Source organism: Elephas maximus, chromosome 6 (assembly GCF_024166365.1).
Source record: "Elephas maximus indicus isolate mEleMax1 chromosome 6, mEleMax1 primary haplotype, whole genome shotgun sequence".
Taxonomy (NCBI): Eukaryota; Metazoa; Chordata; class Mammalia; order Proboscidea; family Elephantidae; genus Elephas; species Elephas maximus.
In genome coordinates this window covers 142,166,751-142,185,023 of record NC_064824.1, presented here as the reverse complement: position 1 = coordinate 142,185,023, position 18,273 = coordinate 142,166,751, and the positions used below count along the sequence as shown (strand labels likewise).

At 43.1% G+C, this 18,273-nt stretch overlaps 2 protein-coding genes across 2 annotated transcripts; both read right to left on the bottom strand.

Moving 5' to 3' along the window:
* Positions 1-4,087: 4,087 nt before the first annotated feature.
* Positions 4,088-5,038, bottom strand: LOC126078492 (olfactory receptor 12-like). Its single transcript, XM_049889039.1, has one exon. The coding sequence runs from the start codon at positions 5,036-5,038 to the stop codon at positions 4,088-4,090; it is 951 nt and encodes a 316-aa protein (XP_049744996.1).
* Positions 5,039-17,080: 12,042 nt separating this feature from the next.
* LOC126078388 (olfactory receptor 12-like) lies at positions 17,081-18,031 on the bottom strand. The gene has a single exon (XM_049888870.1). It carries the CDS (start codon positions 18,029-18,031, stop codon positions 17,081-17,083), a length of 951 nt encoding a protein of 316 aa, XP_049744827.1.
* Positions 18,032-18,273: the final 242 nt, after the last annotated feature.

Sequence of the window (18,273 nt, the reverse complement as noted above, 5' to 3'; positions counted from 1 at the left end):
AAAACCTCTTTAAAGTGTTAAAAAGCAAAGATGTCACTTTGAGGACACCATTGTGTTTTCAATCATCTCATATGCATGTGAAAGCTGGACAATGAATAAGGAAGACTGAAGAAGAATTGATACCTTTCAATTACAGTGTTGGTGAAGAATACTGAACATACCATGAACTGCCAGAAGAATGAACAATTTTGTCTTGGAAGAAGTACAGCCAGAATGCTCATTAGAAGAGAGGATGGGGAGATGTCCTTTCATGTATTTTGGACATGTTATCAGGAGAGACCAGTCTCCGGAGAAGGACATCATGCTTGGTAGAGTAGAGGGCCAGTGAAAAAGAGGAAGACCCTCAATGAGGTGGATTGACACAGTGGCTGCAACAATGGGCTCAAGCATAACTATTATGAGGATGGTGAATGTCGTGGATTGAATTATGTCTCCCCAAAAATGTGTGTATCAATTGGGCTGAGCCATGATTTCTGGTATTGTGTGATTTTCCTATATGTTGTAAATTCTGCCTCTATGGTATTAATGAGGGAGGATGGGTGGCAGTTTTGTTAGTGAGGCAGGACTCAATCTACAGGATCAGATTGTGTCTTGAGGCAATCTCTTGAGATATAACAGAGAGAAGCAAGCAGAGAGACAGGGGGACCTCATACCACCGAGAAAGCAGTGCTGGGAGCAGGGCGTGTCCTTTGGACTCAGAGTCCCTGTGTAGGGAAGCTCCTAGTCTGGGGGAAGATTGCTGAGAAGGCTGACAGAGAGAGAAAGCCTTCCCCTGGAGCTGACACCCTGAATTTGGACTTTTAGTCTACTTTACTGTGAGAAAATAAACTCTTCGTTAAGGACATCCACTTGTGGCATTTCTGTTGTAGCAGCACTAGGTGACAAAGACAGCGAAGTACTGGGCAGTGTTTCCTTCTGTTATAAATAGGGTCTCTGTGAGTCGGAATCGACTCCACAGCATCTAACAATGACATTTGTCACTTTCTGTTAGTGACCTCTGCATTTGCTGTGAGCCTCATAACTGCCTTTTCCTGTACACGTAAACAAATACCATACAACTAAACACTCACTAAAACCAAAGCAAAACCAAACCAATAAGCATCTTTTGTACAATTGTCTACTTATTATATGTATTTCAACAATAGCTAATTAACACGCCTTGAATTTATATTTGTTTATGGAATGCCCAGGGGTCTAACTTTGTGTTTTTCCAAGCAGAGAATCATTCACGAATTTTTGAATATTCTCAGCCTTTCCACATTTGCTTTATTTCATTTTCAATTATAAATTGTAATACAGAAGGGTGTAATGGCAAAATATTTCCCGACTCATTATATCATCACCAGATAACATCAATTAACATTAAAATCATAAAATAATATATAAACAAGACAAAAAATAAAAATAACTAAAGCTAGAAACCTCATTACAATCCAGTATCTTGGGGCTCAAATTCTAGACCCTAAGTTTCTGTGTGAACATATGTGAGTTACACCTTCCCTCTGACTCACTTTAGTATGATGCTTTATTGTTATTACTAATGATATTGCTATTTTTGTTATTATCCTTGGCATACTCCCTCTATAACATTTCCTAAAAAAAAAAAGAACTCCTAAATCATCTCCTGGAAGTGAGTTAAGAAATCAACAAACCGTTGCCATCAAGTGGATTCCAACACATGGTGACCCTATAGGACAGAGTAGTACTGCCCGATAAGGTTTCCAAGGCTGTAAAACTTCACAGGAGCGACGGTCACATCTTTCTTCTGTGTAGAGGCTGGTGAGTTGGAACACTGATCTTTTGGTTAGCAGTCGAGTGTTTAACCACTGTGCCATCAGGGATCCCTATTATCAGCTTTCCTGTCCTTTCCTGACTTCCAGGCCTTGCCCTTGGGCTTGTGTGCCCATTTAGTCTCCTTTTGTTTTATAGTCCTATCTAATCTTTGGCTGAAGGGTGAACCTCAGGAGTGACTTCAGTACTGAGTTAAAAAGGTGTCTGGGGCTATACTCTTGGGGTTTCTCCAATTTCTGGCAGACCAGTAAGTCTGGTCTTTTTAAATTTTTTTGTGAGCTAAAATTTTGCTGTACTTTTTTCTCCGGCTCTGTCCAGGACCCTCCACTGTGATCCCTGTCAGAGCAGTCAGTGGTGGTAGCTGGGCACCATCTAGTTGTACTGGACTCAGTCTGGTGGAGAGTGTAGTACTGGTGGTGCATTAGTCATTTGGACAAATATTTCCCTCTTGTGTTTGGTTTTCTTCATTCTCCCTTGCTCCAGATGGGAGCAGATATTATGCCAATTGAGCTAGATGTTCCCTGAGACCACGGTGCCCATTGCCCTCAGCCCAGTAATTTGGTCCCTCAAGGAGTTTGAGTGCATCTATGGAGCTTCCAGGACCTTGCCTTGCACAAGTTGTGCTGGCTTCCCTAGTATTGTGTGCCCTTCACCAGAGTTACCACTTATCTATTGTCTATTTAGTGTTTTTCTGTCCCCACCTCTCTCCTCCCTCATAACCATCAAAGATTGTTTCTTTTTAACCATTTTGTTGTATATATAACCACTTTGTTATATATATATGCAGCTTACTTTTTTTCACTTCACAATATATTCCCAAGATTCTTGATTATTCTATGTGTTTATTTCAAATGTTTTAAACATCATGCAACTATGTATCAGTTTATTTGTGTAATCTTATGTTGGAGGGTATTTAGACTGTTTTGCTATTTTTTTCTTCAGTGATGAACAGTAAAGCGACGATCAATCTTTTTTCCTTCTAAGATATACATCTAGAAGTGAATTCTTGAGTAGCAAAATATACATTTTTTCTGTCATTTATATCCATTTTAGTCTTATATATGGAAGCTCCATTACATATTTCTTTTTTTGCCATTTATTTATACTATTCAGCCCCAGAGGTGACACCCTGGTTACACTGGAGAGGATCTGCTTGAGTAACTAGGGGGATGGCACACTGTGGGGATTGACGGTTATTGATGCCAATCCTTGTACTCCAGTTCTGGGGTCTTTACCAAGTCTCTGTGAGTCTGGTCTGTTTGTATTTATAACTTCCATGAGAACATGAGGGAAAACTGTTCTATCTATAAATTATCTTGGCTTTCAACTGTCTCTAGTGAATAAGTGCATCATATTAAATGTTTCCTTCTTTATCCTCTTAAATGGTTAAATTTCTCTTCAAATGGTTGTACTGATTAAACACAACTAGCAGGGTGTGAGCTCCCATTTTCTTTATCTTTCTTTGTTTTGATGAGTGTGTTAAGTATATATCATTAAAAAAGTTTGCATTTCCTTCTTTCTAATGACTTCCAGTATCTTTTCAAAACATTTTCAGCCATTTTATTTTCATTTTCTATTTTTCTACTAGATATTTGGCAATACTAAACTTTGGATTGCTAGAATTTTAAAAGGAGTATTGATTTTTGAAGGACAAGTTCCTCCTCCTTGTTCTTATTTTTCATACATTCTTGGGATGTTCTTTGATACAACCGCAAAATCAATTGCATTTGATTTGTCTATCTTCATATAAAAGACAGGTCAATTAAACTTCTAAAACATAACCTGGAGGACTTTCTGTGATCTGAATAAGCAGATTTTTTTTTTTTGTCATATGACAAGGCATAATAGATGGATAAGTGTACTACATTAAATGTAAGAAATTCTGTTGAACAAAAACACCATTAGAGAGTGAATATAAAAGCGACAAAGTGGAAGAAGATATTTGCACATCATATGATCAGCAAAGGCCCACATCCAGAATGTATAAGGAGCTCCTAAAAATCAATAAAAAAAAGTGCAGACCACAGGTACTATTCCTAACAGAATATCCAAATGACCACTAGATGTATGAAAAGATGTCCAACTTCATTCACCAGTAAGAAAGTGCAAGTGAAGCATAAGATACACATTAAATGGCTAAGGAAAAAAAAAAAGACAATATTAATTTTACAACAATGTGAAGCAAATGCAACTCTCATATACTTTTAGGGTGCATATAAATTGCTATAAACATGCTTTGAAAACTTTTTGGCAATATTTAAGAAACGAACTTCTGCTTACCCGTTACTGCCCTCCTTTATGTGGTTGCGTGTTTTCGGCCCAGCCTCCACAGGGCCTCCTTAACATCCTTGTTCCGTAGACTGTAGATGAGGGGGTTGAGCATGGGAATGACCAGGGTGTAGAAGATGGAGACCACCTTGCCCTGTTCCATGGACTCCACAGCCTCTGGCTGGGTGTACATGACAAAGATGGTCCCATAAAATAGGGACACTGCAATCATGTGGGAGCCACAGGTGGAGAAGACCTTGTGTCTCCCAGTTCCTGAGTGCATCCTCAGGATGGTCACTGTGATGTAGCCATAGGAGATGAGGACAACGAGCGTGGTGCTCACAATGATCAGCCCACAGATGCTGAACATGACCAGCTCATTGAAGGCCGTGTTGGTGCAGGCAATCTGGAGCAGGGGTGGCACATCGCAGAAGAAGTGGTTGATGAGATGGGAGCTACAGAACGAGAGGCGGAATGTGAGGCTGGTCTGCACAATGGAGTTGAGACAGCCTCCACAGTAGGTGCCCAGCACCAGGTGGGTGCAGGCTGAGGGGCACATGGTGACCGGGTACCGCAGGGGGCTACAGATAGCCATGAAGCGGTCATAGGCCATGGTGGCCAGGAGGAAAGTCTCGGTGGTACCCAGCAGGCAGAAGAAGAAGAACTGGGTGGCACAGCCAGTGAAAGTGATGACCTTGGTTGGGGAGAATAAGTTGGCCAGGGCCTTTGGGGCGATGACAGAGGAGTAGCAGAGGTCTAGGAAGGAGAGGTTCTTGAGGAAGAAGTACATGGGGGAGTGGAGGCGGGTGTCCACTGTAATGACCATGATCATTGTGAGGTTTCCCAGCATAGTCACCACATACAGGGCCAGGAACACAGCAAAGAGCAGGGCCCGTGTCTCCAGCTCACCCTCAAACCCCACTAGCACAAACTCCTGCAAAGAGAGTCCCGAGAGATTCCTATCTCTGCGTGTTGGCATGGCCCCAGATTATGGACGAGGTGGGGCAGAGAGGGGTCAGTGAGAGGAAGTGGGTCACTGTTCACTGTCACATGTCCTCCTGGAGCACAGGGCCTGTCAGTGTCACTGGCCGCTGCCCAGGGGATGACAGCTGCCTGGTTCTCACTCCAGATGAGCTTGGCCTGTAAGGACGACTTTTCCTCTGACAGTTAATTCACAAACAGGTATGGAGCTCCCACCATGTCAACCCAGGAAGCAAGGAAGCCACCAAAGACTCCCAGGTCCTGTTGAAAGGATCCAGGGGCCAATTAAAAAGTGCTCCTATTAGCCAAAGATGAAATAATTTCAGCATCAAACATAAATAAATAAACAAACACTAACTAACTAAATAAACTAAACAAATTGAAGCATAACAAATGTATAAAAATCTGTGAGCTCATAATGACACTCCAAAAAGTAAATAATAAAAACATGAACCAAAAAAACCCCCAAAAACTCATTAGTCCACTTTGGGGGTTGTTATGGCACCATCTCATTATTCTGCCAATTTATAAGTAAAAAAATTAAACACTTATGGTTCCTTTCCTCTTGGGGTTATTATTTCAGAGCAACCAACGAGTTGAGTAGGTGAAGTTCTTTTTCATTGCTATCAATGCAGAAGGAACAATAGACCTACAAGGTCACTGCTTTGTCCTCTGAATGAAGATACAGTCCTGGGCATTAGCCACCAATGGCCGCTAACACCAGTAGGTTGAGGGTGACAGGGACCTCCACACTGGATGGTCAACTGGCAGCACCAGGCCTCATTGATCCATCTTACAGAACTCAAGTGGGGAAATAGGAGGTTAAGGGCTTCCTACTGGGACGTGCTAGGAAGTTCACAGCCCTCCTGTGAAGTATTCCCACCATGATGAGGAGGAAAGAAACAAATGAACTTGAATCTGATCAAACTCTCCACCTAACTACCCATAGACTGGAAATGGTATTAAACAGGGCATTATGGGCATTATGTGTAAAATGACCATAGGGCTACAACTGAACAAAATCAGCATCTGTGAGACTCTACTGGACAAATGACTTGGTGTTTTCAACAAATAAATGGCAGGAGAAATGAGGCGGGCGGGTGGGAGAGGTAGTTTTGTCATGTGTGAGACAGGACTTCAGAGACAAAGCAAACAAATGCCACACACGAGCTCCGAATCCAATCAGCCATGTATGAAAATTATCTCAGACAATTGGGAACATACACGGGGTGGTGGATGACATTTAGGGACAGTTGCTAATTTTGTGGAGTGTGATGCTGGTATTTCAGGGATGTTTTCAAAAGCTCTGTATTTGTCAGAGATACAAACTGCAGTGTTGGAGGAAACATGTAGTCCTGAATTTGCTTTAAGATTCTCTCAGCGACTATGATAACAATGAAACGTGGGAGGATCGGTGAAAGGACAGCAGAGCAAAGATAATTTTGTATTTACAGGTGTGTGAAATTTTCCCTAATAAAAAGTTAAAAAAAAATGTATTGAGTACTTACGCCCTATAAGAGTCTGAGATGCTACTGAGCGTGTGCAGAGAAGCCTGACAGAGCTGATGGAGCTGAGTTAGTAGCCCCTGTGTGGGACAGAAGGTCAGCCCCTCCCCTACCAAGAGTCAGTGCTGTGCCCCCTGTGGGCCTGCACCCTCCTTGGTGCTTTTCCCTCCCTGCCCACATATCCCACCCTGCTCTTTCTGCCTTATTCACTTATCCACTCACTCAGTTGTGTTTACTGAACACACCTAGAGCCCCAGTTCTGTGCCTGGTAGATTATATCTCCAGCTCCCGGATGAAGGCTAAATAGCGACCAGCTCTCCCCAGGTTATAGAGAGTGCTATCTGTCTCCCCTGGAGGTCTTGGTACCCTGACCCTGTACCTGGTTGCAGTGGCCCTCTATCAGCCAGGGTCTCTGTGTCCTTGAGGACCTCAGGGGTTTCCATCAATGTCCAGCTGTCAGACAGATCATGGGCAGGGACAGCCCAGTCCCAGGGTCTGAGAGCTAGCAGAGACAGGCAAGGACACATGCAGAGATGGCGTACTCTCTCCATTGTCCTCACTCAGGCCCACTCGCATGGCCGTCAGCATTTCTTCAGGGCCAGAATGCTTTAGGCAGGGTGGTCACTCTCCTATGTGATGCCAGGCAGAGTTGGACCCTGCCTGGTCCTGCCTTCATCACAGCACAGAACATGCAGGATGGCCCTGAGCATGGTGGGCTCTGCAGAAATGCTAGCCCCCAGCAGTGCCACAAAGGCTGGCCAGAGAGAGCCCTACTGGGGGAGACTGGGTGAGAGAGAGAAGAAGGAAGGCAGGTGTGAGCTCCAGGAGGGACAGTCAGGGTGACATTGCAGGCAGGTCTCATGGACCCCAGAGTCCAGGCCCTGGGCTGAAAGAGTGGCCTTTGGAGGAATGAGCTCCCCAAGGCGAAGTCATGGAAGACAAAGGTATGTGTGGAAGCCCATCCAGAGTCCCTCCTGACCCTACTTGCTCTCCAAAATGCTATTCCTGGGCTGGTCAGTGAGAACCTACTATTTCAACAGAAGGGGTACAGATGAAAGCATGGGTCATCCTATTTTCCTCTCCTGGGGAGACATCTATTCCTACCGACTATGACAGGACAAGGGTGTCCAGTCAAAACACCCTGGGCTCTGGACCTGCCTATTGGGCTGCTGAGCTGGGAGAAGTGGGGGATGAGGAGGGACACTGCCGTGTCAGCAGCCCTGGTGATACTCTTGGTTCTGATGGACGCTCCATGCTCACCCACTGTCACTCGTTCATGATAGGGACACCAGAGCTGAGGTGGCTCATCTCTCCCTCACCATCTTCTTACTAGTATATTTTGCCACTGTCAGCCCCCATGTCTTCAAAAAATGGAATAAATCCAGCAGAGTAGCCATTGAGGCCGTGGGGTAAGATATGGCAGGGCCACCAGCATTTCCTCCCCAAAGCCCAGCTCTGTTTCTAAACAAGGCAAACCCTGCCGCTCCTAGAGGACCTGATGGCATCTTTGGACATCAGCTTGTCAACCAGCCTTCACTAGCCTTCACTACCGCCCAGGAAATGCAGTCATGTGATGAAGGAGAGCCCAAGTGCTCTGTGACCCTGTGTCTGTAATGAACACATAATCTGTCCTTTCTGCCCTATTCATAGTCACTGAGAGTGGTCCCTGGACCAGTAGTCCCGCCATCATCTGGAGCTTCTTAGAAATGCAGAAACTTGACTTGACCTGCTGAGACAGAAACTGAGTTGAAATGAGTCTAGGGAGGTCTTGCTTTCAGTGTGGCTTTGGGAGGCTCTGCCCCTAATGTCCTTGAAGCTGAGGCCAGAGCTCAGCAAGTGCAGGAGGGTGGTCAGTTTGTCACCTGCCAAGAGCAGCCCTTGAGTGCTTCCTGTGTACACATGCCCTTGGCCACCTCATTCACGTATTATCTTTTACCTATGGGCAGCCCTCCTGGGGGTATCTTACCCAACCTTTTCCAGATGAAAGCCCCAAACCACCCAAGAAGGTGTGCTCTGGGGTCTCCCAGGCTCCTGACTCTGATCTGTACTGATGGTGATGACCCGGCACTGAAGATCCCTGTCCCACCCATCTAGAGATGGACCCTCGGCAGTGAAAAGAGGGAGAGAAACTGTTAGATGGGGTACCTGAGTCCCAGATGGGTGCGGGCGCTCCAGGTTCTGGTGCAGGGTGCTGCCGGGTACTCAATGGAGACAGGGGAGACTCAGCTCTGCTTCTCCACGCCTGGTTCCTGTTGCTGGGTGGCACAATGTTGGGGATTTCTCATCGTGGGATCACTGCAGGGACTTTTCTCTGTGCCTGGCAAGGGTTGGACTTGGGCATCATATGGCCAATTAGGGGAGAGCCTGGCCTGCTGCCCTGGGACTCCTGGCCCCCTGGGTCTCAGGAGGCTATAGCCTTGTCACCCATCTGTGTCTGATCACCTTGCCTTAAGATGGGGGTGGAGGCAGCCTGAAGTCCCTCAGCAGCCCCTGGAGGGTCAACAGGAGACAAGCTCAAACAACTGGGAGGAAGCTGGAGGTCTTTGTTGGGATCTCGCTCCCTTCTGGGCGCAGGGGGACAGCTATCCCACAGCCCTGCCGTCAACTCCCCCACACGCTGCTCATCTAAATGTGTATTTTTTCCAGAAGTGTGTCTGCATGCTGGTGGATTTTTGTTTGAACCACACCCCAACATCCGTCAGTTCACATGACAATACGTGGGCATCTCTCTAAGTTAGTGAGTGGTTTCAGGTGTCCCCTCAGTGGCCCTTTGCTGGGGCACAGTACACCTCCTTAGGCTTCTTCCTAGGACACACACTCCGCCCACATTCTTTCTCTTCATGGACAAGGATGCACTGAATGTCCTCATGAGCCCCTGTGCACATTCCCGCAGGCTGAGTTTCCACAGATAGCATCATGGGCTATCAGTGGACAGTTTATTTTGTAAACACTGCTTTTTTCTCTGCAAAAATATACATTTTCGTTTCTCCCCTGGCACATGACAAAGTATGTGTCCCTTCCTCTCACGAGTGCTTCATGTTACCAGTCTTCTTCATATTTGCTCATCTAATGGGCAAATTGTCTAATTTTAGGTTCATGTCTCTCCTTCCTAAAGAGACCTCTTCCTATATTCATTGCCCATTTGCAGCCCTACTTCTGTGCTCCTTCTCTTTCAAATGACGTCTTGTATCCTGGCCCCCAGTCAGCTGAGAATGTTCCTACCTGACCTGGGCAGCCTGATTCTCAAAGAGACACCTTGGCCAGGCAGTCCAGGCAGCTGAGCCCACCTAGTGGGTGCTCCCATCCCAGGCCATGTGCCCCAAGGCTTGATGAGAGGTGGCTAGTCGGCAAATTCACAGCTTTGTTTGCCAGTGTGAGACAGAGACATCTCCCTATTTTTGGTTTAAAGAAAAATCTCAACCTAGTCGCCTAGGTGGCACTGTCCACAGAACTTTTAGGACGGTGGACATGGTATCTCTCTGCCCTGCCCAATATGGCAGCCACCAGCCGCATGTGAATAGTGAACTCTTGGAAAATGCGGATTTCACCCTGAAACATAATTTTTAGTTAAATTAAAGTAGTTGTTAGTTGTCGTTAGGTGCCGTCAAATTAGTTCTGACCCATAGCAACCTTATATACAACAGAACGAAACACTGCCCCATCCTGCACCATCCTCACAATCATTGTTACACTCGAGCCCATTGTTGCAGCCACTGTGTCAGTCCATCTTGTCAAGGGTCTTCCTCTTTTCCACTGACCCTCTACCTTACCAAGCATGATGTCCTTCTCAAGGGACAGGTCCTTCCTGATAACATGTCCAAAGTCCATGAGACAAGTCTAGCCATCATCACTTCCAAGAAGCACCCTGGCTGAACTTTTTCTAGGACAGATTTGTTTGTTCTTCTGGCAGCCTGTGGTATATTCAATATTCTTCTCCAACACCATAATTTAGAGGCATCAATCCTTCTTCAGTCTAACTTATTCATTGTCCAGGTCTTGCATGCATATGAAGTGACTGAAAATATCATGGCTTGGGTCAGGCACACCGTAGTCTTCAAGGTAACATCTTTGCTTTTCAACACTTTAAAGAGGTCTTTTGCAGCAGATTTGCCCAATGCAATGCTTCGTTTGATTTCGTGACTTCTATTTCCACGGGTGTTGATTGTGGAACCAAGTAAAATGAAATCCTTGACGACTTCAATCTTCCCTCCATTTATCATGATGTTGTTTATCAGTCCAATTGTGAAGATTTTTGTTTTCTTTATGTTGAGGTGTAATCCATACTGAAGTCTGTAGTCCTTGATCTTCATCAGTAAGTTCTTGAAGTCCTCTTCGTTTTCAGCAAACAAGGTTGTGTGATCTGCATAATGCAGGTTGTTAATGAGTCTTCCACTAATCCTGATTGATGTTCTTCCTCATATAGTCCAGCTACTCGGATTATTTGCTCAGCATACAGATTAAATAAGTATGGTGAAAAGATACAACCCTGATGCACACCTTTCCTGACTTAAAACCATGCAGTATCGCCTTATTCTGTTTCAACAACTGCATCTTGATATATATACAGGTTTGACATGAGCACAATTAAGTGTTCTGGAATTCCTATTCTTCAAAATTTTATCCATAATTTGTTATGATTCACACAGCCTAATGTCTTTGCACAGTCAATAAACACAGATAAACATCTTTCTGGTAGTCTCTGCTTTCAGGCAAGATCCATGTGACTTCGGCAATGATACCTCTCACTCTACATCCTCTTCTGAATCTGGCTTGAATTTCTGGCAGCTCCCTGTTGATATACTGCTGCAACCCCTTTTGAATGATCTTCAGCAAAATTTTATTTGTGTGTGATATTAATGATATTGTTTAATAATTTCTGCATTCTGTTGGATCATTTTCTTTGGAATGGGCACAAATATGTATCTTTTCCAGTCAATTGGCCAGGTAGCTGTCTTCCAAATTTCTTGGCATAGACAAGTGAGCAACTCCAGTGCTGCATCCGTTTGTTGAAACATCTCAGTTGGTATTCTGTCAATTTCTGGAGCCTTGTCTTTTGCCAAAGTCTTCAGTGCAGCTAGGACCTCTTCCTTCAGTACCATTGATTCTTGATCATATACTACTTCCTGAAATGGTTGAAAGTTGACCAACCCTTTCTGGTACAGTGATTTCGAGCATTCCTTCCATCTGCTTTTGATGCCTTCCTGCGTCATTCAATATTTTCCCAATAGAATCCTTCAAAATTTCAACTCAAGGCTTGAATCTTTTATTAATTTCTTTCGGCTTGAGAAATGCTGAATGTGTTCTTCCCTTTTGGTTTTGTAACTCAAGGCCTTTGTGTTTTCATTATAATATTTTACTTTGTTTTCTCGATCTGCCCTTTTAAATCTTATGGCCAGCTCTTTCACTTCATCATTTCTTCCATTCGCTTTAGCTGCTGTAAGTTCAAGGGCAAGTTTCAGAGTCTCTTCTGACACACATTTTGATCTTTTCTTTTTTTCCTGCCTTTTTAATGACTTTTTGCTTTCTTCATGTATGATGTTCTTGATGTCTTTCTACAACTCATCTAGTCTTTGGTCATTAGTGTTCAATGTGTCCAATGTATTCTTGAGATGGTCTCCAAATTCAGGTAGGATATACTCAAGAATCTTTTTTTGGCTCTGTGTACAAGTTTTAATTTTCTTCAGTTTCAACTTGAACTTACATATAAGCAATTGATGGTCTGTTCCATAGTCAACCCCTGGCCTTGTTCTGACTGATGATATTGAGTTTTTCCTAAGTCTCTTTCCACAGATGTGGATCCTGTGTTAATTTGATTCCTGTGTATTCCAGGTGGCAAGGTCCATGTGTATAGTCACCATTTATGATGTTGAAAAAAGGTATTTGCAATAGGCAATTCATTGGTCTTGCAAAATTCTATCATATGATCTCTGGTCTCATTTCTATCACCGAGGCAATATCTTCCACCTACCAGTCCTCTTCTTTGTTTCCAACTTTTTCATTCCAATCACCAGTGATTACCAATGCATCAGGATTGCATGTTCAATCAATTTCAGAGTGCAGAAGGTGGTAAAAATCTTCAATTTCTTCATCTTTGGCATTAGTGGTTGGTGCATAAATTTGAATAATAGTCATATTAACTGGGCTTCCTTGTAAATGTGTGGATATTATCCTATCGCTGACAGTATTGTCCTTCAGGGTAGATCTTGAAATGTTCTTTTTGATGATGAACACAACACCGTTCCTCTCTAATTCGTCATTCCTGGCATAGTAGATCATATGATTGTCCAATTCAAAATGGCTGTTACTAGTCCATTCCAGCTCACTAATGCCTAGGATATCAATGTTTATGCTTTTTGTTTCATTTTTGATGACTACTTAATACTTTCATACTTCATACATTCCATGCTCCAGTTATTAATGGATGTTTGCAGCTGTTCTCGTTTTGAGTTGTGCCACATCAGGAAATGGAGGTCTTGAAAGCTTGCCTCCATCCATGACATTAAGGTCTACTCTACTTTGAGGAGGCAGCTCTTCCCCATTCATATGTTGATTGCCATAATTTAAAAAGCAACATGGAACTCATTGCTGTAGCTCTGGTCAGGGCAGCCTGGGAGCCCAGACACCAGGCAGGATGGAAGTCTCCCCTGCAAAAATCAACATCTGAACTCTTAATCCTTCTCTTTTCTTCTACAGACGATCTCGTCCATTTTTCTTTAGGGCTGTTGCTGCTTTTGTATTGATTTTTATTATCTTTTCATATATTACAAAACCTTGATGGCTTAGGCATGTGGAAAGCTTATTTTCCAGCCTACTGTCTGTGCTTTAACTTTGTAGAGGCCTACCTGTCATCTTTCCTTAGTGACCTCTGCATTTTCTGTCAGCCTTGTAACTGCCTTTACATGCACACTTAAAAAATGAAACAGCAAAAACCCACTAAAGCAAAACCAAACCAAACCAAAAACATATGTGTAATTGTATACTTATCTATTTTTCAACAATTAGCAAATTAATGTACCTAAAATTTGTATTTGTTTATGGAGTGAACAGGAGTCTAACTTTGTGTTTTTCCAAGCAGAAAATCAATCACCCACTTTTGAATATTCTCAACCTTTCCATGGTTCTTTTATTTTATTTTCAATTTTAAGTTTTAATAAAAAGATTATGACAAAATATTTACAGCCTTATCATATCATCATCCAGATAACATTAATTAACATTTAAATCATCAAATAATAAATTAACAAGAGGAAAAATCAAAAGAACCAAAGCTAGGAACCTCATTACAACCCAAAATGTTGGGGTTCAAATTCAAGACCCAAAGTTTCTGTGTGATCTTATGTGAGTTACACATCCCCTTTGACTCATTTTAGTATTACATTTTATTGTTATTATTAATGATATTGCTATTCTTGTTATCATCCTCACCATACTCCCTCTATAGCCTTTTCTGAAAACCTGTTGCCGTCTCGTTGATTCTGACTCATAGTGACCCTGTAAGAACTCCTAAATCATCTTCCGAAGGTGAGTTAAAAAAACAAAACAAAACAAAACAAAAAAAAGCAACCTACTGCCACTGAGTCAATTCCAGCTCATAGCCACCCTATAGGACAGAGTAGAACTGCCCCACAGAGATTCAAGGCTGTAAAGCTTTACAGGAGTAAAATGCCATATCTTTCTCCTGTGGAGTGGCTAGTGTGTTGAAACTGTCAGCCTTTCAGTTAGCAGCCAAGTGCTTAAGCACTGCACCAGTAGAGATCCCACCGAGGTGAGTTTGAGCTTTATAAAAAGTATGGAAGTAGCTTATGTAACTATGAAAATGGAAAAAACCAACAATGGAAGAGAAGATGTTTTTGAAGACATTATAAAAGATAATTTTTCTGCATTGAAGGAGGAATTGAATTGCCAGCACCCTAGCTCTGAACTGTGCCTACAGGAAGACTCGCTCAGAAGAGCAAGGCTGAAGAGGAGCTGAAGGTGATGGGGCAGCAGGGACCACATCTTTGTATGCCGAAGAGTGTGCCTCTGAACATCAGTTCTGAGTGATGTGAACCGTTGTTTTTTTCTTTATTGTAAAAAAGATTTCTGCAACTAAAGAAGCTTGGAAAATGCTGGGGTAGGCCAGTACCTTTCTTCTCAGAGTCTCTAATATGTTGGCAATCATTGCAAATCCACAGGATAGAGAGGCAGTGTGCCTACTTATTTGGATACCCATTTTTGCAGGGAGTTTCTTGAAAGATTAAGGTCTCATAAATTATGCTTTTAGGTGATGCTGTGCTAGGTTCTGACTAGGCTGGGGAAACATTCTGATCTGAGTGAAGTCAGTCCCAATGTGGAGATAAGGAAAGTGTGTGTATAGCTGGGGTCAGAATTTGAGAGGGGTCACTGCTCAGGACAATGTAAGGGGTTGTCAGGCAATCTTCTTCCCAGTTGGGCTCATCATCAGCCTTGACCTCATGCTCTTTCCCTCAATGGGGGTGGAAGAAACATGGGGCTTGATGTTTCCAGTAATGATTTTAAACACTGAACATTGCGGACTGTTGAAGTCCCTTTGCTTCCGTCACTCCATATTGTTATCCGCTTCCCTCTCTCCAAAGAGACACATACTATTATGACTTTTCTCGGGATATTTTTACTGCATATATCTATAGACATAGATAAATATGTTTAATTTTGTGTTTTTATTTTACATTTAACATTAACCACTGTATTATATATATGCAGCTTACATTTTTCCACTTCACGTTGTATTCCTAAGATCCTTCCTTTTACTATGTAATTATTGCAAATATTTTAAACATCATATGAATATGCCTCAACTTATTTGCACAATCTTCTGTTGGAGGGTATTTAGCCTCTTTTATTCTTTTTTTATTATTGATGAATAATTCAGCAAAGATCAACCTTCTTTCCCTCTGAGATAAATATCTAGCAGGGAATTCTTGAGCAGGAAAATACACATTTTTCCTCAACCTCTTTAATATTCATGTTAATCTACTATCTGGAGGGCTCCAGCGTATCTTTCTGCATTTTTGCCATTCAATTACACCACTGAGCCCCAAGGGCGAAAGCCTTCCCTGGGGTGACACCTTGGTTACTTGGGAGAGGACACAGTCCATGATCTGTTTGAGTAAACAGAGAGATGGCACATTGTGGGGAGAGAGGTTATTGATGCCAAACCTTGTCAGTTCTGTTCTAGGTTCTTTACCAAGTGTCTGTGCAGCTGGTCTGTCCATATTTGTAACTTCTGTGAGAACATGGGGGTGAACTGTTCTATCTATCTTGCTTTTGACTGTCTCTGGTGAACAAGTGCATCATATTAAATTTTTCCTTTTTTATCCACTTAAATGGCCAGATTTCTCTTCAAATGGTTGTATTGATTAATCACAACCAGCAGTGTATGAGTTCTATTTTCTCCATCCTTTGTTGTTTTGATGGGTGTGTTAGGTATACGCCATTTATTTTCTACCTTCTAATGAATTCCAGTACCTTGTCAAAACATTTTCAGTCATTTGATTTTCATTATCTATTTTCCTAATAGATATTTGACAATATTACCCTTTGGATTGCTAACTTTCTAAAAGGAGTCTTGATTTTGCAGGACAGACAAGTTCCTCTTCCTTATTCTCATTTTTCATACATTCTTTGGCTCTTCTTTGACATGATGCACTCTATTGTAGAATCAGTTTGTTCAATTCTATAAAAATCCTGTCAAGACAGGAGTAACACTGACTTTATAGGTTAAGTTGAATAATTAAAGCTTTTATTTTATTGCCCACCCCGAACATGTTTTAGACTCACATATACCTGACCACTTAATTTATGACAAAGGTGGCATTGTATCACAGTTGGAAAAGGGCTGGTTTTCAATAAATGGTCAATAGATAGCCATATAACAAGATAATAAAACTTATCCCTACCTCAAAGCAACCACAAAAATCAACTGCATATTTGTTGTTGATCTTAACACGAAGACTGGCCAATTAAACTTCCAGAACATAACCTGGATGACTATCTCTGTGATCTAGAGTAGGCAGTTTTTTTGTGATATGACACAGAATAAAAGATGCATAAACTTTCTAAACTTTCTACATTAAATGTAAGAAATTCTGTTGATCAAAAACACCATTACAGAGGGAATATGAAAGCCACGAAATGGAAGAAGATATCTGCACATCGCATCATCAGCGAAGAACTCGTATCCTGGATATATAAGGAGCTCCTACAAGTCAATAAGAAAAAGACTGAAAAAAAAAGAAGTGCAAACATGGATATCATCCCTAGTAGAATATCCAAACGACCACTAAACACGTGAAAAGAAGCCCAACCTCATTCACCAGTAGAAAATGCAAGTGAAGCATAATAAGATACCCACTAAATGGATAAAATAATAAAGAAGAAATGACAGTATTAATTTCACAACAACGTGAACTGAATGGAACTCTCACACTCTTTTGGTGCACATAATAATTGCTATAAACCCTCTTTGAAAATTGCTTGACAGTATTTAAAAGATGCCCACCCATTACCGTTGTCCTTCACGTGGCTACAAGTTTCCAGCCCAGCCTCTTCAGGGCCTTCTTCACATCGTTGTTCCGTAGACTGTAGATGAGAGGGTTGAGCATAGGGATGACCAAGGTGTAGAAGATAGAGACCACTTTTCCCTGCTGCATGGACTCCACAGCTCCTGGCTGGGCATACATCACAAAGACGGTCCCATAGAATAGGGACACAGCAATCATGTGAGAGCCACAGGTGGAAAAGACCTTGTGTCTCCCAGCTCCTGAGTGCATCCTCAGGATGGTCACTGTGATGTAGCCATAGGAGATGAGGACAAAAAGGGTGGTGCCCACAATGATTAGCCCGCAGATGCTGAACATGACCAGCTGGTTGATGGCCGTGTTTGTGCAGGCAATCTGGAGCAGGGGTGGCACATCACAGAAAAAGTGGTCGATGCGGTTGGAGCTGCAGAATGGGAGGCGGAAGGTAAGGCTGGTCTGTAGAATGGAGTTGAGGCAGCCTCCGCAGTAGGCGCCCAGAACCAGGCGGGAGCAGACTGAAGGACACACGATGACTGGGTAATGCAGTGGACTACAGATGGCCATGAAGCGGTCATAGGCCATGGTGGCCAGGAGGAAAGTCTCAGTGGTAGCTAGCAGGGAGAAGAAGAAGAACTGGGTGGCACAGCCAGTGAAGGTGATGGCCTTGGTTTGAGAGAAGAAGTTCGCAAGGGACTTGGGGGTGATGACAGAGGAGTAGCAGAGGTCCAGGAAGGAGAGGTTCTTGAGGAAGAAGTACATGGGGGAGTGGAGGCGGGTGTCCACTGTAATGACCACAATCATCGTGAGGTTTCCCAGTACGGTCGCCATATATAGGGTCAGAAACACAGAAAAGAGCAGGGCCTGGGTCTCCAGCCCACCCTCAAATCCCGCTAGCACATACATCTGCAAAGAGAGTCCTGAGAAGTTCCCATTTCCATGAGTTGGCATGGCCCAAGAGTATGGATGAAGTGGGGCAGAGTGGGACCAGTGAGAGGGAATGAGGGAGTGGGTCACTGTTCACTGTCACATGTCCTTCTGGAGCACAGGGCCTGTCAGTGCCACTGCCCACTGTCCAAAGGCCAACAGCCTCCTGGTTCTCACTCCAGATGAGCTTGGTCTGCAAGAACGACATTTCCTCTGACTCAGTTAACTCATAAGCACGTATGGGGTGCCACCTTGTCAAGCTAGAA

Coding starts and splice junctions, on each gene's coding strand:
- LOC126078388 (XM_049888870.1), bottom strand. CDS start 18,031: ATGCCAACTCATGGAAATGGGAACTTCTCAGGACTCTCTTTGCAGATG.
- LOC126078492 (XM_049889039.1), bottom strand. CDS start 5,038: ATGCCAACACGCAGAGATAGGAATCTCTCGGGACTCTCTTTGCAGGAG.